The sequence below is a fragment of the Phoxinus phoxinus genome (assembly GCF_949152265.1).
Source record: "Phoxinus phoxinus genome assembly, chromosome: 22".
In the NCBI taxonomy this organism is placed as follows: domain Eukaryota; kingdom Metazoa; phylum Chordata; class Actinopteri; order Cypriniformes; family Leuciscidae; genus Phoxinus; species Phoxinus phoxinus.
The window spans coordinates 26,406,273-26,427,591 of NC_136897.1; the positions used below are offsets into that span (position 1 = coordinate 26,406,273).

A 21,319-nucleotide genomic window follows, 5' to 3' on the forward strand; every position below is an offset into this window, starting at 1 on the left:
GACGGCGCAACGTCACGATTATAACGTAAGACTGTAGAAAAAATGACAGACGTTAGCTTCAGTAAAGTTAGCGTCAGTAAAGTTAGCTTCAGTAGAGTTAGCTTCAGTAAAGTTAGCTTCAGTAAAGTTAGCTTCAGTAAAGTTAGCTTCAGTAGAGTTAGCTTCAGTAAAGTTAGCGTCAGTAAAGTTAGCTTCAGTAGAGTTAGCTTCAGTAAAGTTAGCTTCAGTAAAGTTAGCTTCAGTAAAGTTAGCTTCAGTAAAGTTAGCTTCAGTAAAGTTAGCTTCAGTAAAGTTAGCTTCAGTAGAGTTAGCTTCAGTAAAGTTAGCGTCAGTAAAGTTAGCTTCAGTAGAGTTAGCTTCAGTAAAGTTAGCTTCAGTAAAGTTAGCTTCAGTAAAGTTAGCTTCAGTAAAGTTAGCGTCAGTAAAGTTAGCTTCAGTAGAGTTAGCTTCAGTAAAGTTAGCTTCAGTAAAGTTAGCATCAGTAAAGTTAGCTTCAGTAAAGTTAGCTTCAGTAAAGTTAGCTTCAGTAAAGTTAGCTTCAGTAACGTTAGCTTCAGTAAAGTTAGCTTCAGTAAAGTTAGCATCAGTAAAGTTAGCTTCAGTAAAGTTAGCTTCAGTAGAGTTAGCTTCAGTAAAGTTAGCGTCAGTAAAGTTAGCTTCAGTAAAGTTAGCATCAGTAAAGTTAGCATCAGTAAAGTTAGCTTCAGTAAAGTTAGCATCAGTAAAGTTAGCTTCAGTAAAGTTAGCTTCAGTAACGTTAGCTTCAGTAAAGTTAGCTTCAGTAAAGTTAGCATCAGTAAAGTTAGCTTCAGTAAAGTTAGCTTCAGTAGAGTTAGCTTCAGTAAAGTTAGCTTCAGTAGAGTTAGCTTCAGTAAAGTTAGCTTCAGTAAAGTTAGCTTCAGTAAAGTTAGCTTCAGTAAAGTTAGCTTCAGTAAAGTTAGCTTCAGTAAAGTTAGCTTCAGTAAAGTTAGCTTCAGTAAAGTTAGCTTCATTCATTGAGAGAAAAGGTATGACGTCACATGTGCGCCTTTTGGGTTTGTAGTCTTTGTAATGACGTATTTTCACAGTCTTATACCTCAACAGTTTTACATCAAACTGCGACTTTCTTGACTTTAAAATTTATCTTTTAAATTGACAAACATCATATGTGTAATTCGGGGCACAATTCAAACGAGATCAAAATATTTGTCGTCTCTCGCCATTGACTACCATACAATATTTTGCCGAAATAAGGTCCCATTCTGAGAAATGCCGTTGACAGCGGATCTGGGGATCGTTTCCGGGTTCTGAACTGGTTGCAGTTTCACTCTGGCTCCATATGAGGGCGCTCACAGGACGAGTGCAGAATGAATGGAGGTCTATGGAGCTATACCCCTCAAAATCCACTTTTCTCAGGATATCATTTTTTGTCTGGTAATTTGAATGTTGTATTCGAAAGGAGATGCAAAGAAATTACACATTGCTGGGTGTTAGATTTTTTAGAGTCGCTTATTTGCTTTAAAAAGTCTTTTAAAATGTCAATGACGTCATACACATAAACGTACATCAACAACACAGCGGACACTGGTAAATACACGTGCTAGAAGAGTTTTTGTTTTGTTGTTTTAAAAGACGTTCTGGTCCCGCTTCGGATGCCACAATGCCATCAAGCGGTATCTCTTGTCGTAATCAGTCATTCACTGACCAATCAACGTTCATTAGCTGAATGCTAGTGTGTTATGGGCAACAAAAACTCAACCTGTAAGAAATCGAGAGGTAGTACTTGTTCATTCAACTTTCGACCTATAACCCATGTTGAACGTGCAAAACCTACAATCAAATCTGAGATTTCTCAACGGCAATCGGGTGAAATAGACACATTTAGCCGTCTTGCTCCATAGACTCCCATTCATTTTGCACTCATGGGCGATCTCCCCCAGTGGAGCTCTGGTGGAACTACAACCAAAATTCGTTACATAGGGAGTGGCCAGGCTCTCCGCAGACGGGCTCTGGTAGGGCCGTGTTTGTTTTGGTGATTTTAAATATCAACAGCGTTTCTGAAAAATCGCTTACTGCACTTTTAAGTACCGACTTTTACAGCGATTAGTTGTAAGCAAATCATCCGGTTTGATTGAGTCAGAAATGACAGTTGCACATGATCAAACTCCAGGTTCCCCTGTAACCTCAGAAAACCCCATCTGTCGGTGGTTCCTGTCTTTAAACGCTGAGTTCATGACTTCCCCTTTAGGTCAGTGAGGGAAGTAATTTGCAGATGCACCTGAATTTTCGAGACAAAAGGCTGCAACCTGACCCTTGGAATTTCAGGGCTTTGGGGGTGTTTGAGGGGGGGTTTGTCAAAGATCAAGGGTCAGGATTAGGGAAGAAAAGGTCATCGTAATTGGAAGAATCCAAGGGAGGGCTCGGTGTTCCAACTGTGCGCTTTTGTCCTGAACAGCGGTAACCCTTAACACTCTCAAATGCTTTCTCATGCCTGTGCATGTACCTGGTGAAAATCAGCAAAGGACCAAAAGAGCATTTTGCATCAATACAATACAATACAAAACAATGCATTTTTTTCTTTCTTCAATATACAGATATTTGAACATTGACAAGTTTAGTTTGTTGGAAACAAAACGTTGTGAATTTTTACAGCACACACTATTAATGACGCAAATAATCTGCATGAATCAATTACAATCAGACATGGCCACATTTAACCTGCACTTTTGTCCAGCAAATTTTATTTGCGTCTCTCGTTCAGGCTCTGTGTGCACACAGTAAAACTCCAGGGTCAGTCCTTTGTGTCCTCTCTCCAAGCGCAGGCTTTCTAACAGGGCATGATGCTGTGGAATGTGGCCAATTTGCCCCCCCGTCCTGAATAGTGACACTCAATGAGGCATGCTGGGTACTCCAGTAAGTGTGTCCACTGGTCTGCCAGTTAACATAACAAAGACTACAAGATGTAGATGAATGAATTACAGAGCAAGGGCAGTTAAGGTAATGTTTTTGTGTGCACATTTTATTGTTAGGCTACAATCATATAGTCTGACTATAATTTCAACAAGCATCATTCATGCAGTGCACAATATGAGTTACATTAGGGTTCGGTGCTGTTCAAATGACTAAACCGTTATAAGTTTGGATTAATAAGGATTTTTTTCTATAATGTGTATGAAATAAGTCTCTTCTGCTCACCAAGGCTGAAAAATGTTTGAAACACACTGTAAAAAAAAAAAAAATGTTGGTTTAACTTAAAAAAGCAAGTTGCAAAAATTTTAGTTTGTTGTAATTAAAATGAAGAAGAATAGTTTAATAAACAGAAACTCAAAATAGTATGTTATCTTCACACATTAGTTATCGAAGTTTATTTGACAAAAGATAAAAAGTTGTAAAAAGTAAAAATTTACCATTTGCAGTCCATAACAAATCATGAAAATATTTTTTTACAGTGAATTGTGAAATATTATTAGAATTTAATATAACAGTTTTCTTTGTGAATCTATTTAAAAATGTAATTTATTCCTGTGATCAAAGCTGAATTTTCATCATTTACTCCTGACTTCAGTGTCACATGATCCTTAAGAAATCACTGATTTATTAAAACATTTATTAATATAATCAAAATTTATATTTTTGTGTAAACTGTGATAAACTACAATTTAGAACTGGAGTAAGAAAGATGATTTAACAAGATTATTTTTACTTTTATTTAACAAGGATGCATTGAATTGATCAAAAGTGGCATTTATAATGTTACAAAAAATTATACTTCAAATAAATGCTGTTCTTTTAAACTTTCTATTCATCAAAGAATCCTGATTTTTTTTTTTATCAAGGATTCCACAAAAACATGAAACGGCAAAACTGTTTTCAACACTGATGATAATAATCAGAAATAATAATCATCATATCAGAATGATTTCTGAAGGATCATGTGACACTGAAGACTAGAGTAATGATGCTGAAAATTCAGCTTTGATCACAGGAATACATTACATTTTAAAATATTTTATATAAAAATATATATTTCACAATATTATTAATTTTACTGTATTTTCAATTCGGTGAGCAGAAGATACTTTGGTAACACTTTATTTTACAGTGTCCTTGTTACATATGTTACATGTACTTAGTAATAACAATAAATTATGCATAATTTCATGTAACCAAATCCTAATCGTACATGTACACTGTAAAAAAAAAAATATGTTGGTTTAACTTAAAAAAGCAAGTTACCTTGTTGCCTAAAATTGTTGAGTTCGTTGTAATAAAATGTTTTAGTTAATACAATGATTCTTCATTGTATTAACTCAAAATTTTAATTACAACGAACTCAATTTAATAAACAGAAACTCAAAATAGTATGTTATCTTCACACATTAGTTATCGAAATTGATTAGACAAAAGATAAAAAGTTGTGAAAACAAATCATGAAAATATTTTTTTACAGTGTAGTTAATTAATATTACTCAATACTTACATGTATATTTACACTGTAACACAGACACCTTAAATTAAAGTGTGACCGATACTTTTTTCAACAACATAAAGAAATTCCAAACTTTTGTCCAATATAGCGTAACGCAATTGATTTCAATCTGAACGAAAGATGCAGTTTTACCAATTCTGCTGCATAATAACCAATACGGTCAAGACTTGATGACTTGCTCTAGTGGAAATTTCCATTCTTTCAGCGCAGGGAGGGTCTTCTGGTTCCCAGTTCCCTCCCATAATTCCTCGTTACCTGTGATGATCGCCGAGACGAGGCTGAAGCCACTCCTCGGCGGTTCCCAGCGGTCTGCAGGTCTTAGCAGGTCGTAGTCAAAATGAAGGCGGTCTGGAACCAAGTCGTCATGTCCCTGCATGATGTGGATGCCTAATGTATGTTAAACACAGTCATTACAGTGGTAACCAGTGAGGTGTCATGCTTGCAGATCTGTTTCTTTTGCAGCAGATGATCTTGCACAAGGGAATTAAACAAATGGCCAATAATCCAGATGGCACATTAGCATTTCCTTCTTCAAGCGGCAGCTGATATTTTTTCCCCATTGGATTTGATTTGGGACGGATGCAAGTTCAAACATACAAAGAGATAACCATACTTTACCAATTAAAATCTGTGCAAACTGCATGGATTTGCTCAGTTTTCCAGAGAAACACTGGCAGATGCAGTGTTGAGCTAATCCTAAATGCAACCCACAAGAGCTGCCATGTACACATTCGTTTTTTAGAGGACAAAGACGTCTTTATACACAGTCAGAGCTGCTCAGAAGTTATTGCCCAGTGTGCAAACATCACATACTGTACATACAATATATCAAATCGTTTCATCAATCCTTTCTACTGGAGCCTTACAACAGATAAACTGTTTACACTTTCTGAAGAAATATGTGAATGTTGTTTGTTTGCCTTTGCTAACCTCACAGTCAGTTGGTGAAATGTGCAGAAAATCCTCTTTTTCATCCAGATCATCATCATTGTTGTCAATGTTTTTTGTTTTGTTTTGTTTTTACATGAACACTGTGTTTTTAAGAAAGCGTATCAAGATATAAAAAGATATAAATAGCCCACCTTTAAAAAAAAAAAAACCTATAGTCTGTTCCATGGTAATCTATCAATCTGAGTTTGACCGCAAGAAAAGTTTCAAGTCTTATATAAACAATATCTTTTCAATATATTATATAGTCTCTAAATGTGCAGATGAAAATGAAACTATTTATGAAACAGGTATTTTAACCCGAAATATGAAATAATAATAAAATATTTTTCTTAAGCTTTAGAAAAAAAAAACATTTTAAAAAGTGTTTTTTTTGCTAATCATATTTTATAAACATGTTTTATTGCTCATATGATATAGGAGAATATGAAGCTCATACTCGAAGAGGAAAGCACTTTAATTCTGAGGCTAAAAAATATGCAATTTGGTGCTATGATATTTATATGGCCAAAAGTAAGATTAAATTGAAAGCTTGTAATGTAAATCTTTATAACAGTATTCATATAAATATTATTATATATTAGTCTGAGTAAGATGACATTTAAATGCTTAGTTTTATAATCAAAGCTTTTTATTGTGGGAAGCAAAACTTATAATGCAGTGGAAAACAATGCCTGATGATATTTGATATATATATTTTAAATAACATTTTTAAAGTAAAAAAATAGCTTTATTATATGATTTTTTCTATGGTTTCAGTCCAGTAAGTGTTCATCTTAAAATATAACTAATAATATTAAAGCTATTCTTACATTTACTAAAAATCAATAAAGATGTCACAGCAAAAAGGCACGTGAACCACAAACTGATGTTTTTACAATTACACCAAAAGGCCTTTTACTTACACTCTAAAAAATGCTGGGTTGTTTTAACCCAAATTTGGGTCAAATATGGACAAACCCAAACGTTGGATCAAAAAGGCAATTTAAAAATGTAACCCAATGGTTGGGTTTGTCCATATTTGACCCAAAATTGGGTTAAAACAACCCAGCATTTTTTAGTATAAACTATCATTGTGTACAACAGTTTTTATTCAGCAAAGTTTTTATCATGTTGATCCTTTTTAGAGGCTTCAAGACAAGCCTTCAATGTCAGTCCAGGCATTTTGAAAAGTAATAGCACATCTCTGCTTAACAATACACATGCTTTGAGCACAAGCGCTGCAGAACGAGTCACACGGCAAAGTTTAGTTGGGTCAAGAGTTTGCTTAAAGTGACGCTTGCGTTAGCAAACACCAAAAGTAGCGATCAATGGCAAATGCAATGTGAGAGAGAGCCATGGAGCAGCTAAAGTTGATGTGATGGGGTTTATGCGTGTGTTTTAGGCCACACTGACCTCAGCCCCTTTGTGAGGCTTCAACAAAGAACCATCTGCATGAGACAAGAGACAGAAACATGGCGGACCGACTGGGGGAGGGACAGCAGCTCGAAAAAGATGTAGAAACAGAGACAGAGGAGAGAACAAAGACAGACGGGAAGGAACAGGATCTGTAAATATGCATTTCATGGTGATTGATAAACCAATGGCTTCTCAAACGAGGGCGCAGATCGAAACCCTGCACACATGCACGGTCAAGAAGGGCTAATCTTTCACAAACACACTTCCTTACAGGACTGGATGAAAGTAATTAGAGCTCGAGTCGGGGGCTGGGTTCTGGTTAACCGTTTCATGGCCAGTTTTAACAGCCTCTCCGATCAGACATGATGCATCCTCCAAATCTGAGAAGCTTGTACCTGTACATATAAAACATTTAACAACTGCAAAGCAGAAGTAGAGATAGAGAAGTCAAGAGACGGTTTTCTGTTTTACAGGTCTAATCAACAAGAAGTTTGAATTGATGCTGGTTTGAGAACAGAAAGAAAAGAACGAGGTCCAAACTTGAGGCTGATGAGAATCTCATCTTAAGATAATTTATGCTTTTTAAAGATGAGAATTAAGTTTCATTACTGTATGCATTCCCATTATTTTCAATGGTGATGTACACTCTAAAAAAATGCAGGGTTATTTCAACCCAATTTTGGGTCAAATATGGACAAACCCAAACATTGGGTTAAAAATGTAATTTAAAAATGTAACCCAACGGCTGGGTTTGTCCATATTTGACCCAAAATTGGGTTGAAACAACCCAGCATTTTTTTAGAGTGTACCATTACTCTAACACATTCATTTTAAATCTAGATAAATTAATACTAATACTGTACAGTTTAAACGGTAGTAGAATATAATGAGAGAATGTCCTTAATTGTCACAAAAATCAATGCTAAAAATCCTAAGAATGAAAAAGATCATAAAATAACCTTCATTTTTAATCATTAACGTCAGTATAAAAATAAAATAATTCACTCTAAAAAATGCTGGGTTGTTTCAACCCATGTTTGACCAAAACATGGGTTGAAACAAGCATTTTTTTTAGAGTGCTTTAATAGTTTTCTTAATTATGAGGTGCAGTTATGATTCACACGTCCTTGTGCTCGGGTTTACCTTATTCCTGATATATTTTCCAAACACTTAGCATACAAGACATATCATAATCATTTAAAAAAAAAATACTGCAGGATTTGTTTATTTATTTTAACTTTATTTTTGTTTATTACTCATTTATTTACTTTACATGATTAATATTCTATGTAAATGTACACTCTAAAAAATGCTGGGTTGTTTCAACCCAATTTTGGGTAAAATATGGACAAACCCAAACATTGGGTTAAAAATGTAATTGAAAAATGTAACCCAATGGCTGGGTTTGTCCATATTTTACCCAAAATTGGGTGAAACAACCCAGCATTTTTTAGAGTGTAAGGTAACAGTGCTCTGTTTATAAGAAAAGTTAAATAAAAACAGTTCAAAATAATAACACTCTAAAAAATAACCCAATTTTGGGTCAAATATGGACAAACGTTGGGTTAAAAATGTAATTTAAAAATTTAACCCAATGGCTGGGTTTGTCCATATTTGACCCAAAATTGTGTTGAAACAAAATTGGGTTAAATTTTTAAATTACATTTTTAACCCAACGTTTGGGTTTGTCCATATTTGACCCAAAATTGGGTTATTTTTTAGAGTGTACTGTTGTACTATGCGTCTATATTCACCACCGAATGAGCTCTTTCAGTGCAAATATGACTGAAGAATAAAAGTGGTCAGATGAACGCAGACAGCATTAGTGATGAACAGCCATGTAACATGACGAACAGGTGCAGACGGATCACCTAGCAACAGCAGCTTTCCTTCTCCATTCGCCCATGGCTGTTATTATCACCATCTAGTGGCATGTGATTGATAGGAAACTGATGGCATATTCAAAAACTAAACAAATGCAACCTGTTCCTTGAGAACTTATTAATCCGGCATTCAATGCTTTTCTTCTCCTCATCAAAACCAACATGATATTCCACATATGAATGATATTGGATCATGCAAATAGAGCTAACAGCAGAGCTTGCATGTATGGTGACAGCTGGAACCCATTTAAAATTAGGCTTTGTTGTTCAGACAGGCAACAAAAATTAGATTTGTGTGACTTCGTCTGTTTCATGTTTTCAAACCCGTGCATGAATGTAACACGTCATCCGTCATTAGCGCATGTGTACTTTGGTCAGAGTGGGAAAAATGTGATTACACTGTATCTTTGTGTGTAAAATGCGCACTCCACTGTGATTATGTTTACTCTAATTATGAGCATAACCACATTAACATAATCACAGTAGTTCTGCCTTAATCACGTTGTAAGAGGGCATTTAATGTTTCATCACAGACCTAAAGGTTCTAAAAATAGGTGCAAAAGCAAACGTTTTTTTTTTTAGAACTAGAATTCTCACATTTAAAAACAAACAAAGCTCCTGATTGGTCAGGTCAGCGCAAGATCTCAGGTTGCCTAACAACACAATCAGAATCGGGGGAGGGCCTCTGGGAATGCAATTTGTGGATGGAGAGAAGGAAGAAAATACTTGGAATTCTGCCAAGAAAAATAAACACAGAGAGAGAGAGAGAGAGAGAGAGAGAGAGAGAGAGAGAGAGAGAGAGAGAGAGAGAGACCTTATAAAGGTGTAAAGAGAGTACAGTACAATATCAGTCATAAGATCTGGCGGCAAAGAACGCAGCCTTCAGGAACAAACCACAAGGAAGTAACCTATAATTGCACCCTCATAAAGTTTATAACTTTAGTGTATTGTTTTAGTTTTAGAACTCAATCAAAAACCTGGGGTCTAAAGTCTCATGGTGTTTATTAATGAATTATCAGCATTACTATTCATATCTAGGGGTAGATTTAAAATATTAAACTTTGTTTATACAACTTTTTTTAAGTGAACATAGTTTGGAAACTTGCAGATAGATTTTGTTCCCCCTCTTGGGCTAGTAAGTCACTTTGCTTCTGCAAAACAACGCCTTAGCAACCACTCAAAACCCCCTAGCAACAGTATAGCAATGCACTAAAAACACTTAGCATTTGCATAGCAACATCCCAGCAACCCCCTAGATTAGACCCAGGCAGCAACATAGTGTCGGCCCAGATCCGGCCCACATCTGGTATGTGTGGAATCCATGGCAACGGCATAGCAATCCAATAAAAACACCCAGAAGAGCGTATGCATAGCAACACCTTAGTAATGGCAGAGTAACAAACTAAAAACACCCAGAAAAGATTAGCATCTGCATAGCAACAACCTAGTTAACAACCCAGAACCCCCTAGCAATGGCTTAGCACTAAAAACCACTCAGAAGAGCTTAACATCTGCATAGCAACACTCTAGTAACCACTTAGAACCCAATATCATAGCAATGTAATAAAAAACCCCACTTGGAATAGATTAGCACCTACACAGCAACCCCCTAGCAATGACATAGCAACGCACTAAAAACCACCCAGAAGAGCTTAACATCTGCATAGCAACACTCTAGTAACCACTTAGAACCCAATATCATAGCAATGTAATAAAAAAACCCACTTGGAATAGATTAGCACCTACACAGCAACCCCCTAGCAATGACATAGCAACGCACTAAAAACCACCCAGAAGAGCTTAACATCTGCATAGCAACACTCTAGTAACCACTTAGAACCCAATATCATAGCAATGTAATAAAAAAACCCACTTGGAATAGATTAGCACCTACACAGCAACCCCCTAGCAATGACATAGCAACGCACTAAAAACCACCCAGAAGAGCTTAACATCTGCATAGCAACACTCTAGAAACAACTTAGAACCCACTAGCAACAGTATAGCAACACTAAAAACCACTCAGAAGAGCTTGGCATATGCATAGCAACACCCTATAATGACATAGCAACGCACTAAAAACCACCCAGAAGAGCTTCATCTGCATAGCAACACTATAGAAACCACTTAGAACCCACTAGCAACGGAATAGCAATACACTTAAAACCATTTAGAAGAGCTTGGCATCTGCATAGCAACACCCTAGCAACGGCACAGCAATGCACTAGTGACCACTATAAAAAAAAAATGCAAAAATCTAGTTGTTTGGTAGATGTCACTTCAGAATAACACATGTGATAAAAAAAAAACAGATGTAGCCAGACAATGAAAAACATTTGATAAAAAAGGAGTGTGTGAAGTGAATGACTAACAGGATGTGTTTACGAGGGCTGGAGAGTCAAGATAGACAGAGAAAAATGAACAGGATATGGGCGAGTTTGGGTGGTGAAGATAACGGTGAATGAACGCGTCTGGTGTGTTTGAGTGCACCTTTTTGTAAGTCCATAAAAGTGCACATAGTTTGACAGCAATAAGACAATTAATACATTGACTCTCAGCAAGAAATCACATATAAACATTAAAAACAAACAAACAACGCGGTTTAAACTACGCTGCCCACTTCTAGTCTGATTACTTGGAAAACCTTTCCTCAAAAAGCTTCACAATTTGAGAATTTATGTCTGTAAAACAAGCAGTGCAGGACCAGTTACCAAAGTTTAATTGCATTTGCAAACACTACAAATGCATGAATAAGTAAGATGGACAGGAAGGAACATAAATACATCCTGGGAAGAAAAAAGAGCAGAGGAAGGATGAGATAAGAAGTGATAGTAAATGGCTAAGTTGTAGTAGTCAGGGTTGCCAGGTCTGCGTTACAAAAAAAATAAAAAAATACCAAATTGATTTAAAAAAATCTGATTATGCCATTCCCATAAATAAAATACTTATTTTACAGTCAATGTTATATAAAATGAAAACCACTATAGTAGCGGTCATAGACACAGCTCAAAGGATATCTAGGCTACCAGTGGCCAAACTTAACAAAACTTAATATTTTACAGTTTTATCATTGGGTAAATATGAAATATTTCAATACAAGCATTTTAGAAAAATATAATCTATGCAATAGGTTAAACTTTAATCCCAGGGGACAACAGTTTAGAGAAGTGGCTCAATTTCGCGGGAAAACAGCGGACTTGGCAACCCTGTCAGTGTATCTCTTTGTGTCAGCGTGTTCTCTGATTGGCTGCTTGTTTTGCAGTGTGGGCGAGAGCGAGCCTTTGCTAGTATGAGGAAATGATAAGGAGGGGGGGGCGTTGCCATGGTAACCCGGTGGGCCGTGTGCACAAAACATTTTGCAGCAAATGGAGGGGGTTAAAAAGGGGTCGAATTTCAAAGCATCTAAACTTCCATCTTGAGTTGCGTCTGATGCATTATCTGTGCGAGTTTGTGTTCACAGAATGAAGAAGAGAGCGTATTTAAAGCCACACTGGCATCAAAAGAGACACAAATACTTCAAGGGTTAAGATTTCTTTTTATCCCCCATCGAATTAATACTACAAACAGAATATTTTGTAGAGAATAAGCACACAATTATGTATAATACAATATTTGTAGTGGTGGTGGCCGATGACATCTTCATACCCTCCAGTATTCCCTGCTTCTAAAATTAACAATTAAATGTAAAGTAAGAATTATAATATTTAAAATATTGCACTATTTTTTATTATTATTATAGGCTACAAATCATATATTTCCAGTCTCTGATACTGATTGGTCAATAGCACTTATATGCACTTATGGTTTAAAGGGTTAAAAACTCCTGGTTGTTGTGTCCAATTTGACTATATATTAATAATATAACATGACCTCAAGTGCCTTATTGCTGAAATAATGACCAATCTGTCATAATATAGCAATTAAGATAAATAGTCTCCAAAATAGATTTGCTAAAATGATCTGATGTCTGATAAAAGTTTAAAACACAATACCTGGAAATTGTTGTTTTGCCAAACTTTTATTGCCGTCACTCTTAAATAGAAGACATGGTAAACACAAAAGTATGTGACCACTAGATGCGTTATTAAACAAAACAAAGAATTGAGTACAAGGGATTTTGTTTTTGTTTTTATTTAGTCAAATATACTGTAAACATGAGACATGAGGGCATTGTGGGAGTTCTGAGATCTAACTGACTCACTTACTTTGACTAAATTCTGCCCTCTTCTGTTTGTTGTTAGGAACTGTTCATCAAATGACATTATTTACTAACCCTCATGTCATTCCAAACTCTTAACATTTGTTCCATAGAACAGCATATGGGTTAATGAGTGAATAATAACAGAATAAATGATCTAGGTATAATCTAGCAAGATAGCTATTAAGCATGTTTGAATAGAGCTGAAAAAGATTTATAGCCTATATATCATTTTATTTTATTAGAAGACCAGAGTGTGTCTTAAGGCTCCAGCGCACGCCGTCTGCTGCTCTTAGTGGCTTTCACATCTTTGCCTCCTCCTGCACGCAGAGACTCGTCTTTACGCACGACCTGCGACAGAAAACCCACAAACACCATGTAACTAATGCAAACCGAATAAATCTGAATGGGAAAGAGCTATTCTGTGTGCCTTACACTGCTCATCATAACATGCTGATGGAGTTCTTTGTGGGTCAAAGGTCGATCCTCCTCATCTGTGAGAGAAGAGTCCTCGGCCTCATAATCATGCCTGAATCGTGCACAATAAGACCAGGAGCATATATTAACAAAAATAAAGTCAGTACTTTTGTTTTATCTCCATAGACTGTGTGTCGATAGCTCAACACACTGTATGAGAAGCTTCTCTCACCTGGTAACGGGCGGCTGAACGATCTCTGCGTGTCTCAGCACGTCTGGTTTCTGACCCAGCAGGAACTGAGCGACCTCCTTCAGGTCGTAACTCTTCTCCAGGTCCTATTTATTTACATTACAGTTACATTACTGGTCAGCAGTTCAGAATAAGTCAGATTTTTTTGAAAGGAGTTTCTTATACTTATCAAGGATGCATTTATTTGATCAAAAATACAGAAACACAGTGAAATATTATTACAATTTAAAAGCACTGTTTTCTATTTTAATACATTTTTAAGATGTAATTTATTCCTGCGATCATTACTTCAGTCTTCAGTGTCACATGATTCTTCAGAAATCATTCCAATGTGCCGATTTGCTGCTCAAGAAACATTTCTGATTGTTCTCAATGTTGAAAACAGTTTTTGTTGCTTAATATTTTAATAGAAACCGTGATACTACCATTCAAAAGTTTGGGCCTAAGTAAGAAGAAATTAATACTTTTATTGACCAAGGACGCATTAGATTTCTATTTCAAATTAATGCTGTTCATTGATCCTTCTATTCATCAAAGAATCCTGAAAACAATGTATCATGGTTTCTACAAAAATATTAATAATGAAAAACAATTATTGATGATAATAATAATAATAATAACCAGTATTAATAATTAAGCACCAATAATAACAGATACTAATACTCTGACGTAAATAAGTTAAGTTTAGAGTACAATGGATGCCCTTTAGACTATTTTAAGAGTATTCTACACCGTTTTTACAAACTAAGGTACAAGTCAAATTATTTTCGGTGATAATCTAATTGTATTTGACCAGAAATGCAGATTTTTTATTGATTTTTTACCATAGTAAAACGCCCGGCTTTGTATTGCTTGTTTAATGTTGTTAAAAGCAACAAAAAATTGCTTTAACACCATGGCTGTGTTCAAAATCACATTCACTATTCCCTACATCAATCCACTAATATAGTCGAGTTGAAGGAGTGAATGAAAACGAGTGAGTGAATTCGGACACTGAGTGTGCCGGAAAGGCTGCCGTTTTGCATCGTTTGTGCTTGATGTTTAATAGTCATTTGAAACTTAGCAAACTGGCAGCTCTAGTAATAAGATGAAAATATTTATCTTGAACTCTGTGTCATGTATAAACCTTAATTAAACAATTTAATAATCATTTAAAAAGGAATTTATGATATTACTCTGTATCCACATTGGACCAGCAGTTTGGAAAATAGATCGATGGATGATTTAGTTGCTGCGCCCTCTTCTGGTCAGACACGGGGATTCACAGTGCATCATAGGTATTCTATTCTCTAGCCATGAGCATACATCAGTTGTACACTCGTTATCACGGTGCATTGTGGGATTGAATAAGTGCACTACAAATGTCCACTCAAACAGTGCCCTATTTAAGGCTATAGGGGGCGATTTTGGACACTGCCTATGAAATACACTGTTGGTACATTCTGGTCTTTTCTGTACCTTAGAATTAATGAAGGCCTGGATGGTGAGCAGTTCACTGGTCCTCTGCTCCACCAGGCTGAGGTACGTCATGATATTACTGTCTCTGATCCCAGAGGAAGAGCCCAGCATGTCTACCACCAGTGTTCGGTCGCAGTCAATCTTATTGAACACACTGTCTGTCCCTAGAATGACATCAACACAGCTTTTGTGTGTAAGAACGTCCACGTGGTTATGCTAACGCATGCTTGGGTGATTTTACCAGTACCTGTTTTGATCTGATCAAGGATATTGCTGATGTCATCGGCCTGGGCTTCATACTTTTGAGCTTGTGTCTCACACTCTTGCTGTAGATCCATCAACTCTTTTAACGCCACCTGATTTTCCTGTTCCTTTTGGACACCTTTCATGTGTAACCGCTTCATCTCTTCTTCAATCTGGAACAGAATCAACACAAACAAATGGATTCCTACAGTTGAGTCTTTATTAAAATGTGAATATGAATAACATTATGGATGTTGCATGTTCATTTAGCCCAGGTTGGCACAGGCTTTTGCTTTGTCTTTAAGTGTTGTTATTATTAACTAAAACTAAAACTATTAAAATAGTTTTCATTAAGTGAAATAAAGCTTAAAATTAATTCATTAAAATAAATATTAGATGAAAAACTAAAACTTAAAAAACTTCAATTATAAATGTTGCTTTGACAACTGAAAAAAAGTTGAAGTTGAAGTTCTAAAATTACTATAACTAAAACTTAAATAAAAAGAAAATAAAGCTAAACAGAAAAAAACTAAATATAATAAAAATGACAATCACATAAGAAACTTCACTAAAACAGAATATTATAGTATAAATACTATACTATATAATATAAATACTATAATAGTAAATAAATTAAAAAAATAAAATAAACGCCTTTGCACAGCTGATTAGCGAAATAAACCTAATGAAACTTAAATCATTATCTCACAAAATGTGGAGGGGACTAAACTGTCCTTCCTCATCATGTATTTATATTAAATGATCAGTTCATCTTGCGAACAATATGTATGTTTTGGGTCTTTATTTGACTAGTTCTGTGATTCCCACACTGACCTGATGGATTTGCTCTCTCAGTCTCTCCGCTTCTATGTTCTGTTCATTCACAAAGTTGAAAAGAGCAAAGTTCTTGTCCTCAACTGTTAAAAAAAACATAAAGAGTTGTAGCATAACACATTGCAGTCATTTGTTGGCACAAAACAGAAAACATAAAGCTCACCCTGAATGAAATTGGTAACCAACATCTTCAAATTATCTTCCCCAGTCAATCTCTTGATCCGCTGGAAAACCTCCTCCAGAGTGTCAAACGTCTCCTCTCCGGCGTCTGCCCTCCTCTGCTCCTTCATCTCTGCCATCAGCACACATTGGTTACTTTTCAGCCAAATAAATAGCTGGATTTATAATCAATTAATCAATCAGTCTGTTATGGAGCCTAAAAAAGATTTTTAAAAAAGTAAATTATATTTTTAATCAGCAAAGATGCATTAAATTAAAATTAAAATTACAAATAATGACAATGTTGCTGCAGAGCAAGTACAGGACTTGTTACTGCCAACACACACACACACACACTGCTGTGAGGAAGAAATTCTGCTGCTGTACAACACAGTATACATGAATTAGCCGTAGCTGATCTATACAGGTGGAGCTGGGGAAGGTGGAGGGTTTCTGAAAGCACACTGCAACTGCTACAGCAAATGCTGACCAAGTATTTGAAGGTTGAGCAGCGATCTCATTGGCTACTGATACAGCAGGAACCAATCAGATGTGCCCAATAGTTAATGATGTGATTGCGAACAGAGATAAAGATCTTTCAGCCTGCGCCATCTAGAGATTCATGACAGAACTTTGTATTTATTTTTATATTACTGATCCCAAACTTCTGAACGGTAGTGCACACAATTTAACCAACAACAATTCATGGTTACAAATATTGCTCTCTGACCTTGTCTACGTCTCATTTCCTGTCCATCATCCATGGCGGTTCTCTCGTTACTCTTGGTGGTCATGAACTCTTTGAGTCTGCGTTCATGAGCGATGACTCTCTCCAGCTCCTTCATCTCAGCTGAGTACTGCGCAAAATCCTTTATCGCCTTCTCCTTCATCATGGTAATTTTGGTCTGTGCCTCCTCTCTTAAACACACACATATAAATAGAACCGGCTACAAATGTCCAAAACATGTATAGAGGGTGGAGCAATGTGTAATACCATACTAAATAATAACTCTTTATTGCAATTTTTCAATGTTAAAAGTGGTTGGGAAACCTTTTGCATTTAAGAGAGGGTAAGAATAATATTAACCAATAATATTTCATTTATGAATTATGTTTATATTGGAGGCAGGGCTATTATCGTTGATTAAAAACTAAAACAAAAACATTAGAAATGTTGCCTTATTAATTGAAATAGAAGCACAAACATTACTGGATATAAATAAAAAACTAAAACAGAATTTTTTAAAAACGTTTTCATGATTTTGGTAACTTTGTATAAGCAAAGCAAAATCTCAAAGTATCTCTCTTACCTCACATCATAAGCTGTGGTTGACATGTCGATAACTTCACCAATATCCTTACGAACATCTTGCAATACCTGAAAGAAAGACAACAGCACTTGTTTGAACTGTGTTCAATCACTGCATCCCTCAAACCCATTTAACACCCAGAACGCCCAACCTTCTCCAGTCTGCGATGCAGCTGCTGGAATCGGACGCGCTCCATGCGGAGTGTCTCGAGCTCTTCTCTGAGCTGGCTGTTCTTTGTCAGCTGTTCGTTAAACCGAATAAGAGCCTGCAGGGACAACAAGGGGAAAAAAGTTCATGCACACACTAGGGGCCATATTTATTAACAGCTTTCGCCAGCGCAAACCCTCTTTTGGCGTTAAAAAACTACTGTCAGGATTCACTAAAGACACGCACTGTAAAATGATCACTGAGAAGGCGTGGACAGGGTTATTTTTGCGGCTGACATTATTGCATATGCATTTGTAGGAGTTTCCCTTTCACCCGCAGTATTTATGGGAGGAGAGTATTTAAATGAATCATGCAAGGTGATTTAATAAGATTTGCGCGTAAATTTACTGATATTTGAGCCATTATTTACCGCCCAAAACAGCATGTCTTCAACCAGACACCAATTTGCACTGCCTCATTTTCATCCGTGTTAAATTCAATATGGTGTCCACCTGACTAATGTCTATGACTATGTTTATATATGTACCAATAATGTGATTATTTCCAATCATTAGAGTAAGGACTTAATCGCAGTAAGATGTTTACATGACACAAGCAAACCTCCCTTTTCATTTGCAATTTTCATTATAAGAATTGTGGTTATTTTTACTGCCATTATTCACATACAATGCACAACAGAACACAAATGATGAACTCGCATATAGTAGGTGTATTTCTGGCCACTGTTTCAATCTACTTACGTCAAATGAAAAACATATTACTATGGAGGTATTACTAAGGATTTTTTTCCTAAAAATGTCTTAATTTCTGTTTTTGACCATCCATATTCTGCATTATATTCATGTTGTCAACATGATCTCAGCATCTTCAGCACCCCTTATTTCAGGTCTTTACCACCCCTTCCAATCCAATCGAAATTTTAAAAGGACCGATTGAGGTGATTAATTTAAAGCTACACTGTTTAGGAATTACTCCCATCTAGCGGTGAAATTGTATATGACTACCAACTGAATATTACTTTCTAGTAAAATGTTTGATTCTCTGTTTACCCGGTCCAGTTTGTTCTCCAGGGTGCGTGTGGCCTTCTGAGTCTGGCGGGCCTGAGACGTGTGACTCTGGGAAGCCGTGATCTCTCCTCTTTTCACTTCCACCAGCCTTTTCTCCATATTCATGATCTTCAAACAGAATGCATGCAAATAAACATCTGTAGCACCAACACAGTGTGTTACTGTATGTGCCAAAGTTGAGTAATTAGACATATATGCACCTCCTGTTCCATCTGTGTTTGGGTCTGTCTCTCATTCTCTAGTTGATCCTCCAGCGTGTTTCGTTGCTCCAGCAGAGTTTGGATACCGTCAGTGTCCTGATTGTCGTTCTTTCTATGCGATTGGCACTCGAGCACACGAAGCAACTCCCCCTGTTCCTCACGCAGCTTAGAAATCTCCTGGCTGCGGACAAACACGCACACACAACAAACTAAATAGGCTCAAACACACATTCCATGCAAGACACAATGCAATGGATGTACATAATGCAACATTGCTGGGTAAAACATCATGAGGACATTAGATAGGCTTCTAATGACAAATCCTAATCCTACTCCTAAAAGAAAAAGAATGCTTTTTATTTATTTTTTGCACAATTTTTAGAATAAATATAATATTTATGATAAGTTTTGTCATTGTCAGTTAAACCAATAGACTTAATTAAACTCCTGAAAGTGTTTTATGGCACTGACCGCTGTTTGCGAATTTTTTCCTGTGACTGGATGCTGTAGGCCTGCCGATCCCCCTCCGTTATACGAAACTGTCTCTGCAGTTTTTCAATCTCTGTCTCAGCTGGACACAAACAGCTGGTTGCATGAGAACATTGTTCATCTTAATTATCAATAACAATTTTTCATTTGCATACCGATTCCATCAAATTCCAAGTCACTGCTGTCAGAGAGGGCACTGGTTGCTGATCTTCCACGAGGCATGATGATGATGATAAAGATGATGACTATAGTCACAAAACACTGGGCTAACAACAGGTGCAGAACAAAACAAAGCTTTGTATTATAAATAATAAAGACAAAACTTAAGTAAAAAAAAAAAAAAAAAAACACCAAGGTCACCAATTCCATATATGATTTGTAAAAAGTTATTTATTTATTTTTTGCCAGCAACTTAACAACAACAAAAAACTCTCCAAAACCCTTTAAAATACTGGGTGTATACCATTGTTTAGAAAATGACATGATGTGTATCATTATTTATTATACAGAGAATATAAAATAATTTGGTGTATATATTGCGTTAAAAGTACATGTAAAACGTTTATCATCATGTTAGGAACATTAAAGATTTGATTCATTGACATTGTAAAATTGTTGAATTGAATTGAATTTGCCAAAAACTTGATCATCACCCGGACATGCGCACAGCCTCTTTGGCGTGAGTAGCAATCGATTCGTCAAATACAAAAATCCAGAGGCCTTTCAAGAAATGAAATATATATTTTTTAAAAACGAATTTAGAGTTTATGGATGAATACCTAATCAAAGATGAAGAAGAGCACAACGAAAAAGACGAATATTCAACGGTGAACGCGATGGTGACGTCTGATTTTCCATCAAGACTTATGTGAGTGACTAGGCCTATGCATCGTTTCTAACACAACACAGCAGTATAAATAGTGTATAAAATTATGATCACTAACTTAACTGAAATTACCAGTATCACCACGCTTTTGGGCTTATAACTTACTTTGGTAATGTACGCCTGTTACCATGGTTCTTTTTGGAGTAACGTTAACGTTACCTTGGAGTAGTAAATACCACAATGTTATCAAATATGAATAGAATAGGTAACGTTAAGTTAACGTAAGTTAACGTTAATCATTCAGTTCCAGAATGTAAGTTATAACGTTACGTAAGTTATTCATGTTCCATGTTATCTCAATAATTCACGTTCCCTATAGTACCGCAGTATTTGTTTACTATAAATGTTTCTAACGTAACTTAACGTTAGCTACACAGACAAGACAACCAACTACCCAACCCCCCATTACAACAATGTTTTAACATTTATATTTATGAATAATTTACAATTATATTAATCTGACTCAATGATGGTGCTATGTAACGTTAATCGAGAAGAGTTAACTTACGTTAGCTGACTAACGTTAACGTTAGTCAAGCTTTGATAAAAAATATCACATTTTTAAATAATGCTAACGTTACTTAGTTTTGACATAGGCCTACAGCTTTATTTTATTAGTTAGGCAATCGCTGCCTCTGATAACAGTACAATATGTTGAGGTAAATAAAGGCTTATCTTACCTTGTACTGTTATCACTCTTCAGGTGGTTTTATTTGACATGTCTTCCTCCCCTTTGGACAAAGTTGTTAGCAACTGTCTCTAAGGAAAAACGATCCACAGCGGGCGCTGTTTCTCACAAACACGAGAGCAATGAAATGAATGGAAGAGACTTCGTTTCAGATTTATTCATGTTTTGTCTTTAATTCAAATGAAGCATTTGAAAGGATCAGTAGTCATACAAGAAATAACAAATAATCTGAACTATTTGACAATAGCCTAATTA

The 21,319-nt window shown here is 36.0% G+C and overlaps 1 protein-coding gene across 2 annotated transcripts; it reads right to left on the bottom strand.

Moving 5' to 3' along the window:
* Positions 1-12,706: 12,706 nt before the first annotated feature.
* odad1 (outer dynein arm docking complex subunit 1) lies at positions 12,707-21,188 on the bottom strand. 2 transcript variants are annotated; one of them, XM_079596571.1, is made up of 15 exons: positions 21,057-21,188; positions 19,646-19,756; positions 19,473-19,572; positions 19,002-19,182; positions 18,784-18,909; positions 17,718-17,831; positions 17,567-17,634; positions 16,987-17,174; positions 16,261-16,389; positions 16,098-16,180; positions 15,268-15,436; positions 15,021-15,184; positions 13,545-13,648; positions 13,331-13,424; positions 12,707-13,246 (listed from the first exon to the last, which is right to left on the bottom strand). In XM_079596571.1, exons 2-15 carry the CDS (start codon positions 19,710-19,712, stop codon positions 13,157-13,159), a joined length of 1,677 nt encoding a protein of 558 aa, XP_079452697.1. In that variant the 5' UTR covers positions 19,713-19,756; positions 21,057-21,188; the 3' UTR covers positions 12,707-13,156. The 2 variants fall into 2 exon arrangements, with proteins under 2 accessions (XP_079452697.1, XP_079452698.1); XM_079596572.1 differs by having other exon boundaries at positions 19,646-19,735; positions 21,057-21,173.
* Between the last annotated feature and the right edge of the window lie 131 nt (positions 21,189-21,319).

Coding starts and splice junctions, on each gene's coding strand:
- odad1 (XM_079596571.1), bottom strand. CDS start 19,712: ATGCCTCGTGGAAGATCAGCAACCAGTGCCCTCTCTGACAGCAGTGAC. Junction 18,910..19,001: donor AAACACAGATGGAACAGGAG/GTGCATATATGT, acceptor TTCTGTTTGAAG/ATCATGAATATGGAGAAAAG. Junction 16,181..16,260: donor GGTTACCAATTTCATTCAGG/GTGAGCTTTATG, acceptor TTTTTTTAACAG/TTGAGGACAAGAACTTTGCT.